The following is a 23252-nucleotide window of genomic DNA, read 5'->3' as shown; positions in this document are numbered from 1 at the left end:
CATTAGAATAAAATCAAATAAAAACACAAACGTGAGAGAAACAATGTGATCAACATGTCAAATGGGCCGCACACCAAGAAGAAGAGGGGAGCCCGATGCTGTAATCTAGCAACGTGAGCTTCTGATTACAGAAAACTGTTCCCAGCAGCATAACACAGTGCATTACGATTAAAGAGGTGGTAACGTCCATCATCTCTGTATCTCAAAGATATATTCACTGCATGATATTCAGTTTTCAGTCACTGATGCTGAAATCCAGCGGGTGGAAAAGGTTTACCTGATCACATACTTAAGTACTTCTAATACGGTGAAGAACCATTCTTTGTAGGTCTCTAAGGAATGCTTAAAACTGTCTTCATTTAAAAGGAAAACAAGATATTTTCTCCATGAGGCTTTTGGGCTGTAGAATAAAATACAGTCACATTGTTCCAGCAATGGCAGTAGTAATTAAGTCTCTTCCAGTCTCAACTCTTAGACTGGAAGTTATTCTGTTTGTCACCAGTTTTTTTGCTGGTTAGGAGGATGTTCTTAAAATCTTTTTAAACTGCTGTACATAAAAGCTACATGTCTTCATTAATAAGCCACATTGCACATTGCAAATCCAGATTTCCTGCAGGGTAGGTGGAAGTAACAGGATCCAGAGGCACCACTAGATGGCAGTCTGTGCCTTTTGCTATACATAGCCCATGGTTGACATAATTGCAATACTGTGTGTGTCTCTTTGTTGGTGATTGTATATGTCCATCTTTCACTTTATGATCCTCACCGATCTGGATTTGGGGATAAAGTAAGAGACTGTTGCTCAGTGTGCAGCTGTGGGTCACACAGTTCATCCTACAGAGAAACAGTCACCCAAAGAAATGTCACCAGTAAGAAACAGTTTCCTTAAGAAACTGTCACATGGTCACAGCAAAAACCACCAAACTGCTGTTCACCCAGACGGATTCAGAAAGTATCTTTTGAAAAGACCGCAGCCATGCTCATGTTTCTTTGTCATTCTCAGCAGTTTCAAACAGCTTTTCTGTGATTCTTTCTCCTGATGTGTGTGATAAGAAAAGACTCGTCCATGTGACTTTCAAACTCAGGACGCTTTATTAGAAATGTGTACAAAGTCCTATCATTGCTGTCTCTAATTTTTTTGTGGTAGTTTCATTTTAATGAAGAGAGGCAAAATATTAAATAAGTATTTGATCCCCTACAACACAGCCAAAATTCAGGTTCCCACAGATTGCCTGTGTGACAAGATGTAACACAAGATTACAATCAGTCAGTCAATTATAGATTCTCCTAATCTCAACTTCGTACCTATATAAAGCACGCCTGCGCACAGAATCAGTTTCAGTCCTTTGACAAATCAGAATCAGACCTAAGATTTGTCAAAGGACATCAGGGACAAGATTGACCATCAGCTTAATGAGAAGATGACAACTGCTGGTGCAATTATTCAGAAATGGAACAAATACAAAATGACCATCAATCCTCCTCAATCTGGAGCTTCATGCAAGATTTTGCCTGATGATACGAAGAGGATCATGAGAAAGGCGGTGAAGCAGCACAGAACAACATGGGAAGAGCAGTGACCAAAAACACCACTATAACACACATAATAGAACTTGCAGACGCTGCAATTTAGCAGCGTCTGCAAGTTCCACCTGCTCATGAAGAAACATGTACAGGCTCATCTGAAGTTTACCAGTGAAAATGCTGTGGTCATTTTAAAACCAAACTCAAGCTCTTTGGCATCAACTTAACCCGTCGTGTTTGGAAGAAGAGAAATGCTGTGTATGACCCAAAGAACACCATCCCAACAGTCACCATGGAGGTGGAAGCATTATGATATGGGAGCTGTTTTTCTGCTAAGGGTGCAGGACGACTTCACAGCACTGAGTGGCCAAAAGACCGGGCCATATACCATAAAATCTTGGACTAGAACCTCCTTCCCTCACCCAGAACACTAAATATGGGTCATGGCTTGGTCTTCCAGCATTAAAGTGACCCAAAACATACTGCCAAGGCAACAAAGACATGGCAAAAGAAGAAGCACATTAAAGTCATTGAGTGGTTTAGCTAGTCTCCAGACCCCAACTCTATAGAAAGTCTGTGGAGGAAGCTGAAGGTTTGGGTTTCCAAGCAGTAATAAAAAAATCCCTAAAGGATTTAGAAAGTTTCTGTAAAGAGGAGGGAGCAAAAATCCCTCCTGAGATGTGTACAAACCTGATGAACAACTACAAAAAATGTCTTACCGCTGTGGTTGCCAACAAGAGTTTCTCCACCAAGTATTAAGTCATGTTTTTGGGATCAAGTACTTATTTCACTCAATGACATCCAAATCAACTCGAAACTTTAATCTAGCTTTTAGGTAATGTGTTTTTTCTGGATTATATTCTGTCTCCCTTCATTAAGATGAAACTACTAAAAAAAATAGACAGTGTTGGTTAATTTAAAGCTACCTCTTTTAATCTGTGAGGCCTGTACAATCTTATGACACAGAGCTATTTCCTGATGAAACTGCTATAACTTGGTCAGTCGGTCAAGTCACGATCAAGGCAGTGAAACTCTCTCTGTTGAAAATCTGTTACAAAGCATGTGAAAACCCCACAGATAAAATCTCCTCTTCTCTCAACATGTTTAGGTTGACGTCAGATCCCCAAGCATTGCTGACATGACAGATTTCAGGCTTTGAACTACATGTAGTCAGGTCGCTTGTTTGTATTTTAAATAGCCTTGAGCGCCACAGTGCAGGTTTGTCAGGAACAAATCAGCTTACATCTTGCGACACCTTAAAACTCGGCTGAATCATTACGAATTTAACAGCAGCCTGTCGGGGGGAGGGTGGCAATAATGCCCTGTTTATTACATTGTGTGAGTGTTTTGCTCGTGTGTTTCCGTGTTTGTGTGTAATGGCAAGACCGTTAATGGAAACTTACTGAATCTACATTAATACAACCCAGAAGATAAAATCAGGAACTGGCATGTTGTTTAAAAAATCCCCTCATGCTCAGAAAGCTGGAGTTTCTAACAATGGTGCAAACAGTCATTATTTTAAAAACTCCTCAGTTTAGGCGAGTGTCCTCTATGCAGATCCATAATGCCATCAGCCCTTGTGTATGAAAGCTTTTAATAACATGCAAACCTATTGAGTCCTCCTCACAGGTGAATGAGAGGCTGAATAGATTGCTGTGGTGGCCCCTCGAGGCCGGGCGTATCACACAGGTCTTTTGTTGCATTTGTTGTCATTAGACCTAAACTGAAGGGCAGGTGGGTTTTGTGTTAATACACTGCTCATACATGCTCAATGATGCTCGTCCTCTGTTTGCTCATCACATATTGAGCCTCTTTTTAAAAAAAAAAGAAAGAAAGAAAGAAAGAAAAGAGGAAAAAAGGGCTAGTTAGACTCCTTTTGACAACCCAGGTGGTGCGTGTGTCCCCGATGCTCACCGGATCAGCGAGGCTCCATCTCCAGTCCCCTCTCCCCGTGTGAAATTCAGCTACGTGGTGAGCTTCTTCACTCCTCTCTGCCATGGCCCGTAAAGTTTTACGGCTGTTTGAAGAAGAGGACCCGCCACTGGAGGGTGTGGGTAAATAAGTTTGGCACGAGATATGCATCTGCTGCACATCAACAGACAGACTATAATAAATATATTTCTGTTATGTGAGCAGACATTGTGCGGGGCGACGTGTGTTTACATGTGCACACACGCACAGTTATCCCATGCTACTATCACCCCAGATCAGAGGAGGGCGTTCTCTCCATTGCCTCTTTGTTTTGCCACTGTGTACCAACCATATTTCTTTCTCTGTGACTCTCCTACTCCACCTCCGTGCCTGCGTTCCTTAGCTGGAACTGAGCATGCATAAAAGGCTGACACACACACACACAAACACAAGCACGCACAAGCACAAGGAGAGATACATAGAGCTGGAGGGTTTCAACATAAATCTGTTGATTCTTTGTCCTAATGCTATGTCAGCTTTCATGCTGAATTGAAATTGTGTGTGTGACAGAGATATAGACAGAGGTTGAGACAGCTGCTGAGGCTGGCTGGTCCACTGAGAAGACCCTCTGTCCAGCCAGGCCACGCCTCGGCCCTTCTCCTGCACAGAGAACTATTGTCTCCAGTGCTCCTTCCACTGTTCTGATGTCATGGTTTGTCCTTCCCCAGAGGGTTGCTGCTGCTGCTGCTGGTGCTGTTGTGGTAAAACTGGAAAGGCTTTTTAGCACAAGGCCAGAAGCAAAAGCGACTGGATGGTGCACACTGCAAATAGTTCTGCATACCAGTACACAAAACTCTCATATGCTCTCATCTTTTTGGCCACTCCTTTAACCCGCCCTGATTTGAATCTCATTTGCTTCCCATTTGCGTGGCAGTTGATGCCTTTCTTCTGTGACTCCGGAGTTTGGCAGCTCAAATGCAAATCGCTCTCTTCTGCCCTGATCATCCCCACCTGTCCAGGCTCCTGGGCTGTCTGCTCATTGGTGAAGTAGAAATAAATATTCTTGGGCTACTTCTTCCAGCCCTGTTGTAATTCCTCTGGTGTATTTTGTAGAATATGAGCACCACAGACTCGCTGCTTTTACATTAAACTGTGAGGGTGTTGCTCATTATTTAGGTGTACAAGAAGAATTGTTATCAGAGTAGTCTAAGTTTGGGTATATGAGAGATTGTGTTTGTGGTATTTTGGAAATGTAAAAAAAAAAATGCATATCTGGTTTCGATCAGAATAAATGACATAAGCTGAGGTTTAACTTCTGTTAGATCCAAGACCTACAAGATAAATCACGATAAAGTGCTGATGCTAAATTCTGCATACAGAGTCTCTCCTCTGAGAGACTCAAGCCATTACAGGTCCATGATCTCTCTCATTCCCTTCTGCATTGGTAGCGAATTTTCCTAAGCACTGTGACAATTTGTGTTTGGCTGTTCTTGTTTGAATCACCTAGGCAATGAGTGAGATAAGAACGACAGAGTGTGGAGTTGTTAGGAGGCTATTTATCTTTGGCAGTAAATGTGAACAACAGCATTCAAAGCTCTTGAAGTATGTTTTGCAGTGGAGATAAGGCCTGATAGCAGAGGTATGTAGAGGGCTATGTATTGATAAATATGCACATATTTTCACAGAGATTTAATGCAACTGCTTCTGGAATACGGAAACCACTCTTATAGATGTGGGATTTGGAGAATTGTCACACTCTTCCTTATTGGGCTTGGATAAATAAACATACCACTTTCCTGCTACGGGTCTCCCTCTAAGACTCTAAGCGAGAGGACATCACCGGCAGTGTCGATGATAGTTGTTGAGGAGCAAAGGAGACACAATGAAAAATGCTTCTGTCACCACCCACCGCTGCTTTGTCACCCTCTCCCCATGTTTCTTTTGCTTCCTCTGCTCTGTGATTATTATCAGCCCAGATCATTATCAGGCAAACTCTCCCCTCACTGTGATGGAGAGGAGGGTCGGCCTCCCACATAGCTTTGGTGAGAGATTTCTAACAGCAGCAAAGGAGGAGGGGATGGGACAGGGGAAACAAGACAAGAGGCCTAATAAAGTCCATCTAAATTTAGAGACAGCGGGGCCTTTTTCCCCTTGTCCTTATAAAGAGCTGCTGGTGAATCCAGGCAGGCTATCCTCCTCGCTGTACTGAGCTCAGATCACTCCCTACAGGATGGGGAACATAACCGTCGGTGCATGAAAACACACACACACACACACACTCATGTGCGCAAACACAGAGGACCATGTTGTTTTATGAGACAGAGGACGGGGAACTTGGAGGGGTATTTTTTTTGTCTTTACACAAGAGGGCAAGTTTGGTGGAACATACTAAAATAGGAGAGGTTTAAGGAAACCACCAAAAAGAAATGATGGGAGAAATGAGCAACTGGTGGGGGACGGTTCACGTGCAGGAGATTGTGAAAGAAACCACAGATGAATTCGTGGCTAAAAATATCTCAGAGGGCGGGTTGTATATTTCATCTTATGTTAGCACAATCTCCCTTCCTCCGATCAAAAGATGCCCCTTTTTTGATCTCATTAAGAATCATTGCGTTTTATAAAGTTTATACTAAGATCTCGCCTGACCTTTTGGGGCTCTGTCCATGGAGAACAACACACATCATCTACAATCATATTAATTAGTGGGCTTTAGAAAAGAAAAAGCAGAGCCAAGCCCTCTCCCTGTTTCCTGCCTTATTGCTAACAGTCTGCATGGAAGCAAATGCAGAGAATTCAAAATAAGGCAATGAGAAACATTCCTTTAAAATGTTTCTTGAACTCTCGGTTTCACTGACGACTCCATCCATCCGAACTTCAAGAAACACCTGTTGCACAAGGTAGGATGTTTTTTTAAAAATGTAAAATAGAACTGGAGCTCTCCACTGTTTGAAAAAGCCTCGCCGCTTGCAAACGATGAAGCCAGCAAACATAAACGCGACCTTTCCCCTTGTGACAAATTAACAAATTCAACAGCTGTGTCACCGATGCAAGTGACTAATGTGATTTACTGCCATATCTGCTGCTGTCTGTCTGAAGCGCTCTTATCAGGAATGGCCTGTCCTGGGTGTGACATCAGCAGCTGCTTCCTACCCCCCACCTTTGATTAAATAACAACCCAAGTGAGATGCAGGTCATGTGCTGGTTCGTGCGGACGGGAGACACAGAAACAGAACACTTACAGTTCACTTTTGACACGAGGAGAGAGATACGTATGATGTTTTGTTTTTGCTGTGCGCTGCTAAGGCAGAGGTCATTTTCACAGCTGCCCTGGTACAGTAAGCCAGGAGTGACAGCAAAGGGTCAAAAGGCAAACAGGATGGAGGGGTGGAGGTGGAAGGAGTGGCGTGTTTTTTTTTTTCTTTTCTTCTTAATTCCTCTTTTACACCTGTTGCTTCCTGCCTCTTGTGGCCTGTTACCACACAGGAAGACACTGGTGGACACACTTTAAACCTACAGACATAGGGACCGTCTGAGCTGATACGCAGAAAGGCAAGCACACAAAAACATTGCACACAAAACAGAGCTCCTCCTCTACACACACACACACATATAGTGTGTGTGCTTCTGCCACACAGTCAGAAGCACAGTCTGACAGTCTAAAGCTAAAGTGGATCGATCATTGTGTTTTGTGTGTGTGTGTGTGCGAGAGAGAGGGAGAGAGTGTGTCAGTTTGTGGTCACGAAAGCCCCACTGAGAGAGGAAGCTCAGCTGTCAGTAGCTGTCAGGTGCTGGGCCTCTCTCTCTGTCTGTCTCTCTCTTTATTTGCTGCTCCTGCTGTAGAGAACCTCAACCCCCTTCTCTTTCTTACTCTCCCTTCCCTTTTCTGCCCTCCAACAGTGGCAGGCTGGGTTTGAGATCGAGGTGGAGGCGCTGCTCCCTTAGCACAAGCATGTTGACCAGAGATAAGGAAATATGGCACACAACCAACACCTCCACTCCCCCTGCCAGCCCTACCCGTCTGGGGGCTAAACATGTTACAAACACATACATATATGCACACACATATGCAGTAAACAAGTAGTTATTTTGCGGCGTGATGACCGGACCTTGTTACCGCATTACCATCACAGCACTTTAAGTATTTCTTGCCCGTTCACCTCCTCTCTTGTCTTCTGGCGCTCGGCTCCGCTGCTGTCTCTCTCTCTCTCTCTCTCACCCCGTGAAGGGTGTTACCCATGCTACATTAGGTGCTCACATGCAGAAAGGCACAGAACAAACAGGCACTCTCTGCAAAGCATGCTCCTCATTCAGTGGGAGTGAAAACATTTCCCTGAGTGTGCATGCCAGCGCTTCTATAGACTGGTGGTTTGGCGTGGTGTGAAATGGACACGGGATGTGAGGCTGGAAGCGTCTGTGGCGCCTCAGCCCCTTGCTTCGCGTTGTGAGATGTGTTGAGGGTGGGCAGGGGGTGGTTGTTGTTGAGGGGGAGAGCAGAGTGGGGGGGTGCCTGAGCTTGTGATTGCAGATCGGCTGTGATGGGTATCCCCTTGGCCCTTTCTTGAGTAAGACACACTCAGATCACATTACAGGCCTGAGAACTGAGGGAAGACAGCACGAGTGAGGGCAACAACTACTAGGAGGAGACACACACACACACACACACACACACACACACACGCAGGGTAATAAACTGCAATCCACATGTTCACGATTGCACAGCACAGCACTATGACATGAATGTAATCAATTCCCTTCAATGGGGGACCATGCTGTTTCCAGCTGTATGTTTTTTTCTGCCTCATCATTTACTCCTGTTTGACTTTAAGAAGTTTCAGCACAAGCTTGACTCCTGCATAAGGCCATCTCGTGTGGCTCATCTCGTTATCACCGACCTCTGTGGAAGTGCCAGAAGAATCAGCAGGTGTGAGAGTGGCGTGTACAGCCGTCCAAAAGCAGCTGATAGGACGCAGGCCTGCAGTTGGATAAGCACTACTTTCTGCCAGAGCCCTGAAAACTCACACTGAGCCACAAATGTCTCAGCCTTTATCAGCCACAGACACCACGGCCCCCGTGTGCACACTTTCCAAGTCACTTTCCAGAAACACTGTTGACTTTCAAAGATTACCATACTTCCCACCACCTTACACTATCCAGGTATCATCACTTAAGCACAGTGAAATAGAGTATGAACGCTATTTCCAAGCTTATGTAAACCTCAGATCGCTGATTCTTCTCAACTTGGGATTTAGTTACAATATGTATGTATAACACTGACTGCTGTTCAGCTATAGTTCCAAATATTCTTTTTAAAGTTCGAAGAAAACGTTGTTATATCTAGAAGATAGAAGTCTTTTGCTTTAAACCTCTGCTATCTGTGCAGTCTTACAGGTTCAGCAGGCTGAATGCTTCCTTAATTATTTGAACAATTTGAGGTTACTGGCAAGTTTTCAATCAGTTGAAATGCTTTTAGTTCTCATTTCCTGGTTTCTGTTTCTTTTGTTTTCATGCATCATACATGTTGTTTTCTTTCACACTTCTTCTATTGCAAACTGGGTTAAAAAGCAAAACAACCTCCAGCACATTACTGAGATAAGCGATCCTTTATGCACTGTGCTCTGACAATGTCACCTTCAAGTACGGCTAAAGCACAGCACGGGTGTCCCAACTGGAGATTCTTCATCCACTCAATCGGATTCTGTTGTCATGAGCTTCTGTTCCCCTTGGTTACAGTTAGACTGTCTCTCATTTTGGGTGCAACACAAACAATGTCAGTACACCCTGTTTAAACAAGTTAGTGTCCAGAGATGTTTTTCCACTTCTCCCGTTTAAGTCATCTGTTCTGTTGATTGGCCTTTTAATGCTTTAATACCGATCACTCGTCCCCCACCCCTCACTGACCTACTGACTGTCTCTGCTTCTAATTTAAACCTGACTCTCTCCAGACCTGTCCATGTTATCTCAATGTGTTGTTGATGTGGGAAAAGGCCACAGGAGAGAACATGTGATGGGTTTCTTGGGTCTGGTATTTTCTTATGAGAGGCAGGGTAAATATAGTAGCTGAAGCCTATCAGACGCCACTGCACCAACACTCCCCAGGCCCAGATGGGCCCATCGGGGCTGCGCCCTGACGAGCATCACAGGCACAGGAGGCTCTATAGACAGTATACACCAAATATTAAATAACACGCTCATAAAATGGGTAATTTATGACTCTCTATGAAAGATTAACTTTCAAATCAGGGCTGCCTGATTCTCACACTTGTCATATAGTTTCTAAATAAAATACAACACTTACCTTTCTTTAATAAGGTGCAAGTAATCATGCTGTTACACCTTCCATTGATATTTTATTCTATACACACATAGGACTTGAATTATAGAAAGGTTCTTTTTTTTCATATGGGCGCCTAATTTGAGAGTCATGGTGATGCGAGCAGTTTGTGATTAAAGTTGAGCTGGGGTATGATAAGATAGGACTGTTTTCATGACTCTTCTGAGGAATCACTTGACGTCAGAGTGGCACAGCAGAGTGAGAAGCAAGTGGAGAGCGAGATTTGACTGAACCTTTTATTTTGTATGTGCATGTGAAAGAGAGACAGGCCGAGAGACAGACAGAGAGGCCTCGTGGTGACTCAGCATAACGAGGTCTGCTGGACCTCCGTGACCTCGTTCGTCAAGCTGACACCAGGCTCTGTTTCTGCCATGTAATTCAAAAGAAGAATGTGACCAGGAGAAAAAGATAAGCAAGGATGAGAACAGACGAGGAGAAAGGCAGAGAGAGAAAACAGGGGCGACAAAAAAAAGGGGAAAACGGCACGTGAGGAGAAACAGAACTGCTAGCACTGAAGTGAGGTAGATGGGGAGGTGTTAGGAAAGGGGGGGGGGAGGAGTACAAATGACAAGCAGAAAAGTTGAGTAAACAAATGTGTGAGCGAGTTCACAAACACAGAAGGACTGGGTGAGATAGTGAAAGATTAATAGTGACAAAGTGAAGTAAAGAGAAACGAGTGGGACCAGAGCTGCCTCACTACAGTCGCAACCAGTAAACACAGCAACAGCAGATATAATAATTCTGCTCAACACAAGTGTTTAAAAATCTCTGACATGTTGCAGCTATAAAAACTGAAACTTGTTCTGTGTGTTGGAATCGTCTGCAGTGTGTCCTAAACACATTGCATGGCTTCTTACTCTGTCGGTACATTTTGATCCTTAACACAATTCCTGAACACAAACTTATTTTGCTATCATCAATTCAATTTAATTCTTTCATAAAGCACCAAATTACACTAACAGTTGCTTCAAGATGCTTTATATTATAAGGTAAAGACCCGAGGATAATAGGGAGAAAAACCCCAACAATCAGATGACCCCACATGAGCAAGCATTTGGTGAGAGTGGGAAGGAAAAACTGTCTTTTATCAGGAAGAAACCTCCGGCAGAACCAGGCTCAGGGAGGGGCGGACATCTGCCGTTGAGGATGACGGGAGGAACAAAATACATACTGTGGAAAATAGCCAGAAAATAATCATAAGTAACGATTAAATGCAAAGTGGTGTATAAACACATAGAAAGTAAAAAGAGGTGAGTGATAAGGAAGCCCCCAGCAGTCTAAGCGCTAATATGAGGTATTTAAGGCAAAATAGGTCCTGATTATTCAAGACTTTGCATGAGAAGGATTTTAAATTTGATTCTGGATATAACAGGGAGCCAGTGTGGGGGAAATATGTTCTAGTCCCTGACAGCACCCTTGCTCCAGTGTTGTGAAAAACAAAATGCTCATCCTCTGGTGCTAACTGAAATGCTATTATGCTAACTTGCAAAGATAAGGTGATGAATACGGTTAAAACACAAAGTGTAGAATAGCAAGATGGAAATGGTTATTATGATGTCACCACCACCGCTTTGTGACCATTACCATCTTTGATTTTTTTTTGTTGTGTTTTAGAGCCATATGTGACCATATGTTTGGACACTACAGTGGAGTGCTAAGTTATCAGCTAATGCTAGCAAGCTTGGCTCGTAAGCTGGGACCATAGGAAAAAATCCTGCTTTTTAACCATATTTTAAAAAGTGATAGATGTAACCACTTAAATGTTACCCATGATTTCTGCATTTTAAACCTTCCTCATTCAAGTTTTGGCTTTATAATAATTTACCATATTTAGATGCGAGGGTGACATGCTAGGGTAAGTGCTCAGCAAACTGCATCTATGAACTGTATGCATGCAACCCACTCCATACCTGCTAATCGATGCTAATAAAATACTACACCTACTAATCAAAACTGAAGCTTCTTGAACAGGCTGCACCACCAAAGCTGAGGCCTAGCAGTGACCGGCTACAGCATTATCAGCACACCTGTCAATCAAAGCAGCCATGCTTCATTGAGCCATTATACAGGTGTTATGAAAAGACCAACACTTTTTTATAACAGGTTAAACATGGATTTTAATGCTGTTGGGTATTTTAACACAGATGTCTGTAGGGATTAATTCCCTTTTAGGTTAGAGTGGCCTTGAAGGCCGTTTTGGGACAGAGACTGCACTACTTTGTGTGGCTCTGTGATTCTTGCTTGGGTTAAATTTTAACAGTGCTGAGTTAGCATCGTTAAGTCATTTTAGCAGTTCTTTACAGCCTCAGTCAGCCTAATACAGTTACAGTTGTTTTGTATTCATTAATCTACTAGAAGGTGGAAGAATGACACTACACTGCATTATTTAAAAGAAACTTGGTGTAGCTTTTGAAAAGAAAGCCTAGGCACGAGAGAGAAGTATGCAAATAATTACATGCAATAAAACTCATACAAAACAACTTGAAGGTAAACATGTCCAAGTGTAACTCTAGCATGAATAAGGTGTGAATGGATTTCAATGAAAAACAATAGCACCTAAAAAAAAAAAAAAATAAAAACATCCCTTGAACTCAGGATGATATTGTAAATCATTGTTGCATGGATAAAATTGAGGTTGAGAACAAAATGATGTGTTTTTGTTTCTTACAACCCTGCCTGCATTTCGTTTTCCCGGGCTTAGCGGGGTTTTAGAAGTGACATATCCCCTAAAGAAGCTGATGTAAGCACAAACAGGGGGGAAAAATGCTGCTGGGAGACAGTGCTAGGCAGCCTTGTTTAGCAGAGACAGGAAAAAAAAAAAAAAAAAAAAAAAAAGTTACTTGCAGCTCAGCATAATGGGCCTCAGAGCACTTTCTGACAAACACCTTTTATTTAAGTTTCATACTAAAGCCTCAGCAAGGGAACGAAAGCAAAGTGCACGGTCCAAGGGAACACCCAGCTCTGCTGAGAAGGTGTTGTTGTTGCTTGATAAAAGTCTGGGCCTCCTGCTCTCCCCACCCCCAACACTCATATGCAAGACCTGACAGCACTCATTGCCACACACACACACCAGGATGTGTATTTTGTTACAAATGCAATGACATAAATTTGCTCTTTGGTTTTCATCGTTGACACTTCACATTAATAATAAAGACAGAAGACAACAGGAGGCATATTTAAGTACAAATTATTTTATTTTTTGGTATGGCTTCTTTGAAGGAACTGTAAAAGACATTCTTATTGGAGAAAAAAAAATAAAAAAAATAATAGAACATTTCCAGAAAATATGAATGGGCATCAATGAGCCAGCTGTCAAATCCACTGACGGGGTGCAGCTGTGTCTCTGCAAGTTAAATGACTTAAGTGCCATAACTGTAGTCATAACGAAACAAAAAAAAAAAAAAAAAAAGCTATTTTAACTTAGTACCTCTTATAAATACCTACATATAAATATTGTAAATGTACTTAATGACAGACAACATTAAAATGCTGTACATGAATGTCCTTTTTGAGAGCAACAGTTTGACAATCTCAGTGACAAAAGAAGAAACAACACTGGTGTTTGAGCTCAGTGTCAGCTACCTTTAAACATCGATATACAAAGCTCCTGGTCCCCGTACGGCCACATACTGCTTGTGATTATCTACATCCATCTGAAATTATCAAGACCCAAGTCAGATAAATGTGACTGCTGGAAACAGTCAGGTCAGTTTCAAGGAACTCTCTGCACTTGGTTCTCTGGTGTGGGAGGGGCACTTAAGTTTCAAAGAGGGAGTTGTTATTGTTTTTAAATTAAGGCCTCTTCAAATAAAATAAGTGTGTAGTCCTGACATCATCTTGGGACAATGGAGCTCCGACAGTCTTATACTGAAACTTTCTGTTACCTCTTGAGGTGAACTCTCTTGTTGTCCCTCCTGTGTGGTGCTGAACACTGGAGGTTTGTTCATGGGGCAGTGCTCTGCCTTACTGTGTATAGCACCGGGTACACCCTCATCTCTGACTGTTCCCCCAGTGTCCTAAAGCAGCATTGCCCTTCATATCCACCCCAGATCCACGGGAATCTGGAGGTAACAGGGGTTTAACATGTCCCCGACAGCTCTCAAAACATCAACATGTACCATGGACATATACAACTTCCACTGATTGAGCAGAGAAACATGCGAACATTGATAATAATAGCATAGAAATAAAACATGGACAAGGACATTAATAAAGAAGGATAAAAAAAAAAAAAAATAATAATAATAATAATTAAAAAAGAAAGAAAAAAGAAGAAGTGTCAGCTTCTGGAAGCTCTCGGAAGCAGCCACATATACTGCTCAGCTTCTCAACCTGAACCTTAGTCCTCCCACTACTTTTACCCTTTAACCAATGAGCCAAAAGCTCATCCTGATCATATAGTGCAATAGTCCCACCCTTTTTTCCTGAAAGCTACTTCTGGCAACAGCAGGATCACCCCGTAGGGCATTTTTCAATATCCTCTGTCCAAAGGCTTGCAACCACTCCACCTCCATCTCCTCCTCCTGCACCCCTTCCTCTGCTCCTCAACCTGCTCATTGCATACGGTCTGGCTGGATGTGCTGCTGTGGGGCGTAATGCAGGAACGCTGCACCAGTGCCAGTGGCAGAAGGGAGAGTGGGATGTACGGTAGGTGGGGCTGTGGTGGCGGTGGAAGGCCCAACAGTGGCTGTGGGGCTGGCGGTGTAGCTGTAGCCCAAGAAGCCAGCCGGGGAGGCGGCGTACGGGTACTGCTGCTCAAAGGCAGCCTGGGCGTACTGTGTGTAGGCTGCGCTGTAGTCCAGGTACGGGCTGGTGCTGACAGAAGTAGAAACCTGAGTGGGCAGCACCAGGCTGGGCTGCACATATGCTTGCGGGTAGATGTAAGGCTGGGCCAACCTGCACACAGACACAAGGGGGGGGGGGGGCGTTAGACCAGAGGACTAAAACAACTACTACAAGAGAAATCCAACACCTGGCTCCATTGTTTACACTGCGACCAGAGGGCGAGCATGTTAGAAATATACACTCTAGTGTCCAGAACTTTGAGAACTCCCACAGAAATCCACTGTTATTAAGGATAATCACACAAAAGAGGTGAGGGAGGCAGACTCAACCCTCCGTCAGTGTCAGTTAGTAAAAGCTACAGAACCTGTTGGATAGGCCCTCCTGGAAGGACGGGGGAGGGAGGGGGTGAATGATAGAGTCAGCCGTTACTGGCAGGTTTTCAAGCTCAGGCATCAGCAGAGTGTTTTAACAGCTGCTGCACTTCACTTACTAGACACACACACACGGCAGAAGTTGCAGTTGCTCTTGTTCTGGCTTAGTTTGAAAATCTCACTACAACAGGTGAACATGTTAGCTGGGGAGGGGAGGGGGATTATGGTGGCAGGGGAGCTCATCAGGGTTGGGTGCGAGGCTCTGCCAGGCCACATGGGCAGACTCTCAGATGTAGCTGATTAGAGCTGTGGGGTCTGGGGACTGTACAGTCTTTGCTTTGCCACTTTATCCACAAAAGAAATGGGAGTGGAGAGGGTTTTAGATTAGTCTATTTTTACTCAGGATTTGAAGCACATCTTTGGAGTTTGTTGTATAAAGGGATTAGTGATGGCAGCAAGCAAAAGAGCCCCCCTCTTTCATATACATGGTGATATAACTGACTATTGAGAGAGCCTTGACCCCGGATCCTGCAGTCGTGTGGTGGGCAGGGTGGGGCGGGCGGGGGTTGGGGGGGGGGGGGGGGGGGGGGGGGGGGGAATCCGCAGACAAAGGCAAGATAGCAACAACAAAATGTCACATTGACTTACACTCTTCAACCACATCTCAGTGCTGAATAAAATCTTCCTCTCATGGACTGTTTTCAAGTTTCAGTCTTATCGTTTTCCCCTCTCACACAGATTCAGTGCATTAGATGAAGGTTAGTATTAAAACACAGCTATCAAGCAACCAAAAACAAACACAAAAACTTAAGCATGCAGGATAGGGATTTCATCATAGTCTCAATACACTCATTCACACACACGTCTAATATTTCTGCCCTCCCCATTTATTCACCCGCCAACACACACACCCGTTGCCACTGCAAACCCCAAACCATGCCATAATAGGGAAAGAGTCACAGTACAAATCAGGATAACCTCTTCACTTCATATCACACAGAAGGGTAAAGATAAAAAGGCACTCCAGTCCATCACAGCACACGGCACTTCACTCTCAAGCCATCACTGGCACCTTGGAGAGAGGCTGGCTGAGGGAGGAAGGAGGGGCGGGTGGGTAGATATTTTCTGCCATATCCCTTCTCGGGACTAGTCCGAGTACTGTGGGCATCCTCTCATCCTCTGCTGGCACACTGGTCAGCTGGCAGCAGGAAGCAACCATGGCATAAGAGTGATTATTGTCAGCAGTAACATTAACGTCCTATTGTGTGGTTAAATAGATGCAGGGAAGAAAGAAAGGGGGGGAGAAGCATTTTTCAGGTATCATCTCAAATGGAAAATTCAAACTCCATAAAACTTGATGACTCATTTGTTGTTTGAATACAATACAACAAATGAGTCATCTGGCAAGTGAAGGGGAAATGAGTTCTAGTGCCAGTGGTCTGAGCACAAAACAAAACAGTGGCTTTTAACAAGTAGGCATAAGCAAATGAGGGCAACCCCCACCCGTGAGCGCATTCTACAGAGAGACATTCACTCTGCACACAGCTTTCAAAGATAGCCATACATTAATGCTGCGGGGCATATGTATGCCCTTTCACTCGCCTTGTGCATAATGAGTTCGCATGTTCTGAGGCAGATTTTGGCCTCAGGCAAGTGACCTTGTGTAGGTGAAGAGAAATACAAAAATGAGAGACAAAGAAGTCCTGAATTAGATCTTTTGTGTCTGAAGAGGAACGGATAGACATACAGTGAGAGCGGGGGAAAAAAAAAGAAAAAAAAAAAAAAAAAAAAAAGATGGTACCGAGGCAAGTTGGGGACGAGGCCACAGATGCCAAGTGGTGGGGGGAATGTTGATGACGGCCCGAAGATTATCAGACTGGCCGTCAGCTGGTTTTGTGCTGACAGCCAGTCTGTGTGCACCTCACATAGTGACACTCTGAGAATGGCAGGCTGAGACACCAGAGAGACAAGCTTACAAGAAACCATTTGATGCCCGTAAACATTACTAATATAAGCAGCTGAACTCGCTGTCATTAATGAAGGCTGCATAACGATGTGATGGGAAAAATCCTGCGCTCGCGTCACACACTGAGCAGCTAAATATTTCTACATGATAACAAGTGAAGTTTCAGTGCGTGACTCACCATAACACAGAGTGGGGAAACAGACAGGACTGGATAGGGCGAGAAATTAACAACCGATTTACAGCACCTTGAAGAGGGCCTCCACTCTTTGTTAAAAGGAACCTGTTGTTCTTTGAAGTCAGACAGACGAAGAAAAAACAAAAAACAAAAAAAAAACGTGTTTTGTTTGACACCTGTAGAGGTGCGTTTCCAAGGGAGGCACAGTCTCATTAAAGCATTAAGCCTACAACACCAGGGTTCCCATACCCTTCCCCCTCATTCGCTTTTTACCCCGTCTCAGTCTCACAGAGGTGTCAGTTTTCAATATCTCCTTTTGACACCCCGGCAGTTGCAACACTGTAAGGGGAGAAATGAAAGTTTAAAAAAAAAAAAAAAAAAAAAAAAAAGAATGCAAAAGAATATACATATAAATTGTGTGATGCACGAGAAGCAAGCATATTGACAACTCATCTCCTCGCCATCAAAACAATGTCCCTGGCCTCAGTGGCCCCCTCAGGGCTTCACACTCCTCCACATCTGCTGACCACAGCTATACACACACATCCAGAGCAGCAAGCCGTAACCGGCACACCACCGCCACTGAGACGCTCTGAGTACTGTATAAAAATCCTACTTCAGATCATGTCCTCCTCGTGCCATATGTTGTCAAGTGGGGGGGGGGGCTGAAAGAAAAGCCACTTGTACACTCTGCAGCTTAGGGAAGTCTGGGTGCCATACAGAAGAAACTCAGGAGGACAGGTGCTCTGTGTGCCTTTCCACGTCTCTGGGGTGGCGTTCATGGGAAATTAAGGGGGGTGTCAAGACTGTAACATGAACCAGCACCTGTCAGATGCATGCCTCAAACCAGCACTGCATATGGCAAACTCTCAGGGTCTGGTACCATCCATGCTTTGTGCAGTAGGACTGTGGACATGGGACTTTTCTGTGCCTTCTTAAGGTCTTGGAACATGAAAGGACACCCCCCCCCCCATGGGAATCCTATAATTTAGAATTTGTGATATCTTTCAGAACGCTGTATGGCTCATAAGTAGTCCTCATAAGAGTCTTAAGTCTTTCGGCTTCACTGTTCTCAATAACCACTAATATATTTCCTACTTTGTCATCGTCCCTGTGGACTGTCCTGGGATTTCCATGAAGCTCACATATACCTTATAGGGCAGCAACTTACAAATTACTTTTCTATATTAATCCACACTGCTTTTTACTAAGTCATGGTTGCTCTTGTTCCTTTTTATAGAAGAGTTCAATCACAACTGAAGCAAACTCCAACCAAAGCCACAAAGCAAAATCTAAAAGCATAAATATGTAGTTAATGGTCATATAAAACCCAGTAAAATACGCACATCCAAAGTAAAACAAACAAACAAAAACAATAAAAAAAAAGAAAAAAAAAAGAACCCCCAAACAAAAACAAAACCACATACACAGTTGTGATAAATCACTCTCAAACCACCACAAAGTCCTAACAATAAAAAACTAAGCATCAGGCTAGTTAATGATGGGCTTAAAATTTTGCATCTTTTTAAGACTAAAGCATGGAAGAACTGTTTTTTCTAATATATAAGCAATTTATTTCAAAACCTGTCCCTGTGTTTCTTGCATTTTCCTCCAGACAGCTGAGTGTTTTGCAGTGGTGTAGCTTTAAGGATGATATCTGAGAGCTGTCGGTTAGAGTAGGGGGGCGGGGGCGGGGGGGGTGTCATTACTCTAGCGAAATGCTCATTAGCTGCCCAGCAGACCGTGGCTCCTAGACGCTATCCAGGCTGTTTCTACAACAAAGCCACTTGGAGAAAGTCTTCTCAGTGACAGAGCCCGGTCAGGCAGGTACACGAGTCAACAGGCTCCTGCCAGAAGTTAACAAGTGAGTCACACATTCACCTCTGGAATGCACTTCTATTACCACAGATATGCGAATCATCTCCCGGCCCTACAAAACTCAAATATGCTAATAGGCTACTTGTGGAGTTGCATGTGGACACAGAAACTGACGTGTGCTTCCCAGAGGCCCTGTTTGTCAAAGAAATGGTAGCCTAGCGGTGTTGCGCAGAGCGTGATGCGAGCGAACAGAGCTAAGCGAGCGCCCACTCCCTCTCACTTACCCATACTGCCTCTGGATGAGCGCTGGGTGGATGGGCTGCACTCCGATGGATATGCCTGCAAGAGAGGAGGCTGGCTGTCAGACACACATCTGCATTTACAGAGGAGGGCTAGAGAACAATACACAGAGGGCATGGGGAGACAGAGGCAGCGCCTGTTTCGATCCTGCCACAGAACAACAATTTCAAATGTGTGGCGAGCAACAGTACCAACATGTATGCACTTGGGAAACTGGGTGTCGTTCGGCCCATAAATAGTGGCAAGCTAAGAACACATGTTGCACAGTTAATTATAGTTTTTAGCCCTCATGGGGGTGGGGTGTATTTTAGCTAATCAGTTTGTAAAGATGACGTCTAGGCCTTCCCAAGAACTCAAACAAGTATTAAATAATCTTTTGATGATGGTGACCTCATTCTGTCAAGCAATCTGTAGTTCTGATGGGAGTTTGAACCTCACACCTGCTTTCAGTTTTATGGATACTGATAACTTTTGTTTTCTTGCAACAAGTCTTGAAATCAGAATCAGAATACTTTATTGATCCCTGGGGGAAATTATTTTTTGTTACAGTGCTCCATTTTAAACCAAATAAACCTCATCTTACCGGTCTGTAAACTACGAGGCTTGGCACCCAGGTAAGCCAGGTTGACGTTGGCCTTCCTGCCATCAATGATGGGGTTGGGATCCTTGCAGGCCCTCTCTGCTGCTCCTCGATCTGTCATAGTCACCTGGTGGCACAGTCGGAGGGAAAAAAGGCGTCATGTTACAAATAGCTTCAGGGCTTTGGTCTGACAAATCAAAACAAAACCAAAACGCGCTTTAAAAATTAAAAAACAAAACAGGTTTTGGTCTTCACGAAAGCCCCCCCACCCCTACAGGCTTTCTTCTGTTATGATCCCGTTTCTCTCAAGAAGGGGAAACTACAAACAAAGCACAATGATAATCTTTGAAAACTGCCCACAACAGCAGTAGCCGGCCACTCAGCTGCCACACGGCCATGGGCAGAGCTGCTGAAATATGGATCTGGGGAGAGCAACAAGGAGCTTATCCAATTAGGGCCAAAATAAGGAGATTGGTATTAGTCCACCCCTTCCTGGCATTAGTTGAGGCCTTCTGTTTTGATTGCCATGTTCTGCCAACACCGAGTCACCTCTGTGTGAGAAACGAGCAGCGAATGTAGGCCACAGATTGCATTGTTTAAGTGGACCATTTAAAAAAAAAATAAATAAAAAAATAAAAAGCCTCTTCATCGTGGAAGGATCTGGAACAAAGCCCACTCAGGGCCTGTGTTGTGAACACACAGGAAGGAACGAGGCCGTGTTTACACTGAAGAGCCTTGCTGTGGGGGGGGGGGGGGGGGGGGGTTCTACTAATCCACCTCTGAAGTGTGTTTAGGAAAAAAAGAAAAAAAAAGAAAAGAGGTGTACTCAGCTTTGGGCAACTCCCCTGCCCTGCTGCCAGCTACCTCTGCTCCAACTGAAACCCTCAGAAAAATAGAGTGAGCAGGTTGCCTCATGACACACACACACACACACACACACACACACACACACACACACACACACACACACACACACACACAAAAATGTAACTCAGCATAAAGTGCTCATCGTGCCACTGTGTATCATCCTCGGCAGCACCCATATCACCCTGAGCCTGTCTAACCTGAAACACCAGCCTCCTCGCGAAGCCGCTCGATACCAGCTAGACTCACAGGACGGGCTTTCTTCTCAGTTAGAAGGCTGATGTGTAAACACAAGAGAGCAATTGTCTTACAATTGTGCCGTTAGAGGTAAACATGAACACATAACCGTTTTCCATTCCTTCTTTGGCCCGAGAGGTCGTTATTTGGGCTGATGCAGCTTTCCAAGTTCTAGTAAATATTTGCATTTCTTATACACTTCTGTTCTTTGTGTCAGAAAGAGTGCAGGTCTTTGTCTTGCGAGAACAAGACAACTCACCTCTTAATGTAGTTTTACACTGGGCTTTGCAGGGGTTCTTTGACACTTCTCACTAACACAGCGTAAATCAACTATGGCCAAACACAGTTCCAATCAACACAATGCGATGACCTCATAAACAGCAGGTTTAAGCACAAGTCAACAAGTTCAGCTTGCAGAATGATGCGATCAAAGGGAAACTTAACATACATGTGGGGAATGGGATAAAGCCAAATTTACTGATGCTGGAATTTCTCTCAGCAGCCAAGATGTGATGTAAATCATGTGCTCCGGTCCTTGACAATGGAGGGCAGGGTGTACAAAGTAAGCCTCCCCACTGCTCCAAAATAACCATATAAAGCCAGCAAGAACACACACACACACACACACACACACACACACACACACACACACACACACACACACACACACACACACACACTTCCAAGAGCCATAAGCCGAGGCTGTTTAGGAGTGAATGAGGTGGGGGAGACTTGATTGGGTGGGTTTGGGGGGTAACATCAGACATATGTTGAATTATAATCTTCTTAGTTATCCATCAACTTGTGTGAGCCCTCATCCTCATTAAGCTAAAATAACAGCCAGCCAGGCAAAAACGGAGATGCTGCTGCGCAATTGTGCGGTTAAGCCTCAGTGTGTGTGCGCGCGTGTGTGTGTGTGTTAGGGGTTGTGGTGGGGGTGCATTTGACATGTATTTGAATGACTGAATGCTGTATTATGCGGAGTCACAAAACTCAAAGAGAGAGAGACACAGCAGCAAACAAAAAGATCGCTGTTATGTAGACACAAACAGAATTTAGCTGATAGATGATACGGTTTGATTGCGCTAAATGTCGTGAAAGCGAGCGGATGATAGTGAAAGTTTTGCTTCTACTTACGAAGCCGTATCCTCGGGATTTGCCGGTCTGTCGGTCCGTTATCACCACAGCCTCATCAATGTCCCCAAAGGCCTCAAAGTATTTTCTAAGTGAGGCATCGTTTGTGTGGTACGGCAGCCCGCCGACAAAGATCTTGGTAAAAGTAGTGTCTTTCTGAAGCGCTGTGGGATGCATGACGTCCAGGGCTCCGTTCATATACTGATGAAGAAGCATTGGATCAGCCGGAGACCAGTACTTGGCACGCGGAAGACTTAGAGCTAACAGAGTCCCAGCATCAGAGAAACCAAGCCCAGTCTCGCTATGTTTCACTCGAGCTTCTCCAACTCTTTTTTATGTTTTTTCAAAGTTGCAGCAACCTGATGATATCCACGACTCAGTCCGCGTGAACTCGCGTCGAGGATGCCTGCTGCTTCGCTGCTGAGAGGAACCGCTGGGATCATTTATAGTGCAGTTACCCGGGCCACGCCCCCTTCCGCTGCCAGCCAATCGGCTTACAGCCTAGGTGCCGGCCTTGGCAGCGCTCACTCCTGCTAGTTTCCCCCTTCATCCTTTCCCGGCGCTGTGCTGCACCTGCTTTTGTCTTTTACAAACACAAAGAAAAAGCCGCACACTACGGCAAAAAGCGCGGAACCATGTGGCAGACATGGTTCTGTAACGAGGAAGTAAAGGATTCAGCTTCTTTCCTAAAACACCTAACCCAGAGCTTAAAATAGTGCTTATTTTACTCTCGTTTGACTTTGGAATCGTGAGGTAGCAGCTATAGCCTGAGCAGATAGCAAAAGTTAAAGAGTTGCTAATGATTAAACTCTCAATGCTCATGAAAAAAAGGGGCCGCTGAAAGAGCAGCTAAGCTCACATACACAAACTCTGGAGCCTTACATGGTCATGATAAGCTCCTGATTTCCATGTTTATCATGTAGTCGACATAAAACAGTCACTCATCTACAGCACATAGAAAGTGCTTCAGTCTCATGATCACTATAAACTTTTTTACATCTCAAAAGGCTGGAATAGCCCCTAATAATATTACCATATATAGTCTTTGACTCTTTTGAGCCAGATGCCATGACTCCAATAGCTTTACATGGTTGGGCATTCTGTTAACAGACTGGTTAAGCCGTATTTTTTGATAGTATACTGAGAAATTAATGGGGCAAGTGTAAAAATGTCTTGCCAGATGTTGCATTCTCTATGTACTGCTAATAACAGACCCAGTGATGCCTTCAGCTGTAAGTGCTGAAAGCAACAGGTCA

At 44.2% G+C, this 23252-nt stretch overlaps 1 protein-coding gene across 1 annotated transcript; it reads right to left on the bottom strand.

The window, feature by feature from the left end:
- Positions 1 to 12950: 12950 nt before the first annotated feature.
- Positions 12951 to 22432, bottom strand: LOC308403137 (RNA-binding protein 38-like). Its single transcript, XM_080892391.1, has 4 exons — positions 22000 to 22432; positions 19765 to 19888; positions 19166 to 19220; positions 12951 to 14662 (listed from the first exon to the last, which is right to left on the bottom strand). The coding sequence occupies exons 1-4, from the start codon at positions 22210 to 22212 to the stop codon at positions 14320 to 14322; spliced, it is 735 nt and encodes a 244-aa protein (XP_080748517.1). The 5' UTR covers positions 22213 to 22432; the 3' UTR covers positions 12951 to 14319.
- Positions 22433 to 23252: the final 820 nt, after the last annotated feature.

The sequence above is a fragment of the Rhamphochromis sp. 'chilingali' genome (assembly GCF_963969265.1).
Source record: "Rhamphochromis sp. 'chilingali' genome assembly, chromosome: 9".
Lineage (NCBI taxonomy): Eukaryota > Metazoa > Chordata > Actinopteri > Cichliformes > Cichlidae > Rhamphochromis > Rhamphochromis sp. 'chilingali'.
The sequence above is the reverse complement of the archived record's forward strand: the minus strand, read 5'-3'. Positions and strand labels throughout refer to the sequence as shown.

What these genes read in the sequence shown, in the direction of transcription:
- LOC308403137 (XM_080892391.1), bottom strand. Translation starts at nt 22,212, where the DNA reads ATGCTTCTTCATCAGTATATGAACGGAGCCCTGGACGTCATGCATCCC. An exon ending in AATCCCGAGGATACGGCTTC is followed by an intron (nt 19,889 to 21,999) that starts GTAAGTAGAAGC and finishes CTGTGCCACCAG; the next exon opens with GTGACTATGACAGATCGAGG. An exon ending in CTCATCCAGAGGCAGTATGG is followed by an intron (nt 14,663 to 19,165) that starts GTAAGTGAGAGG and finishes GTCTGTGTGCAG; the next exon opens with GTTGGCCCAGCCTTACATCT.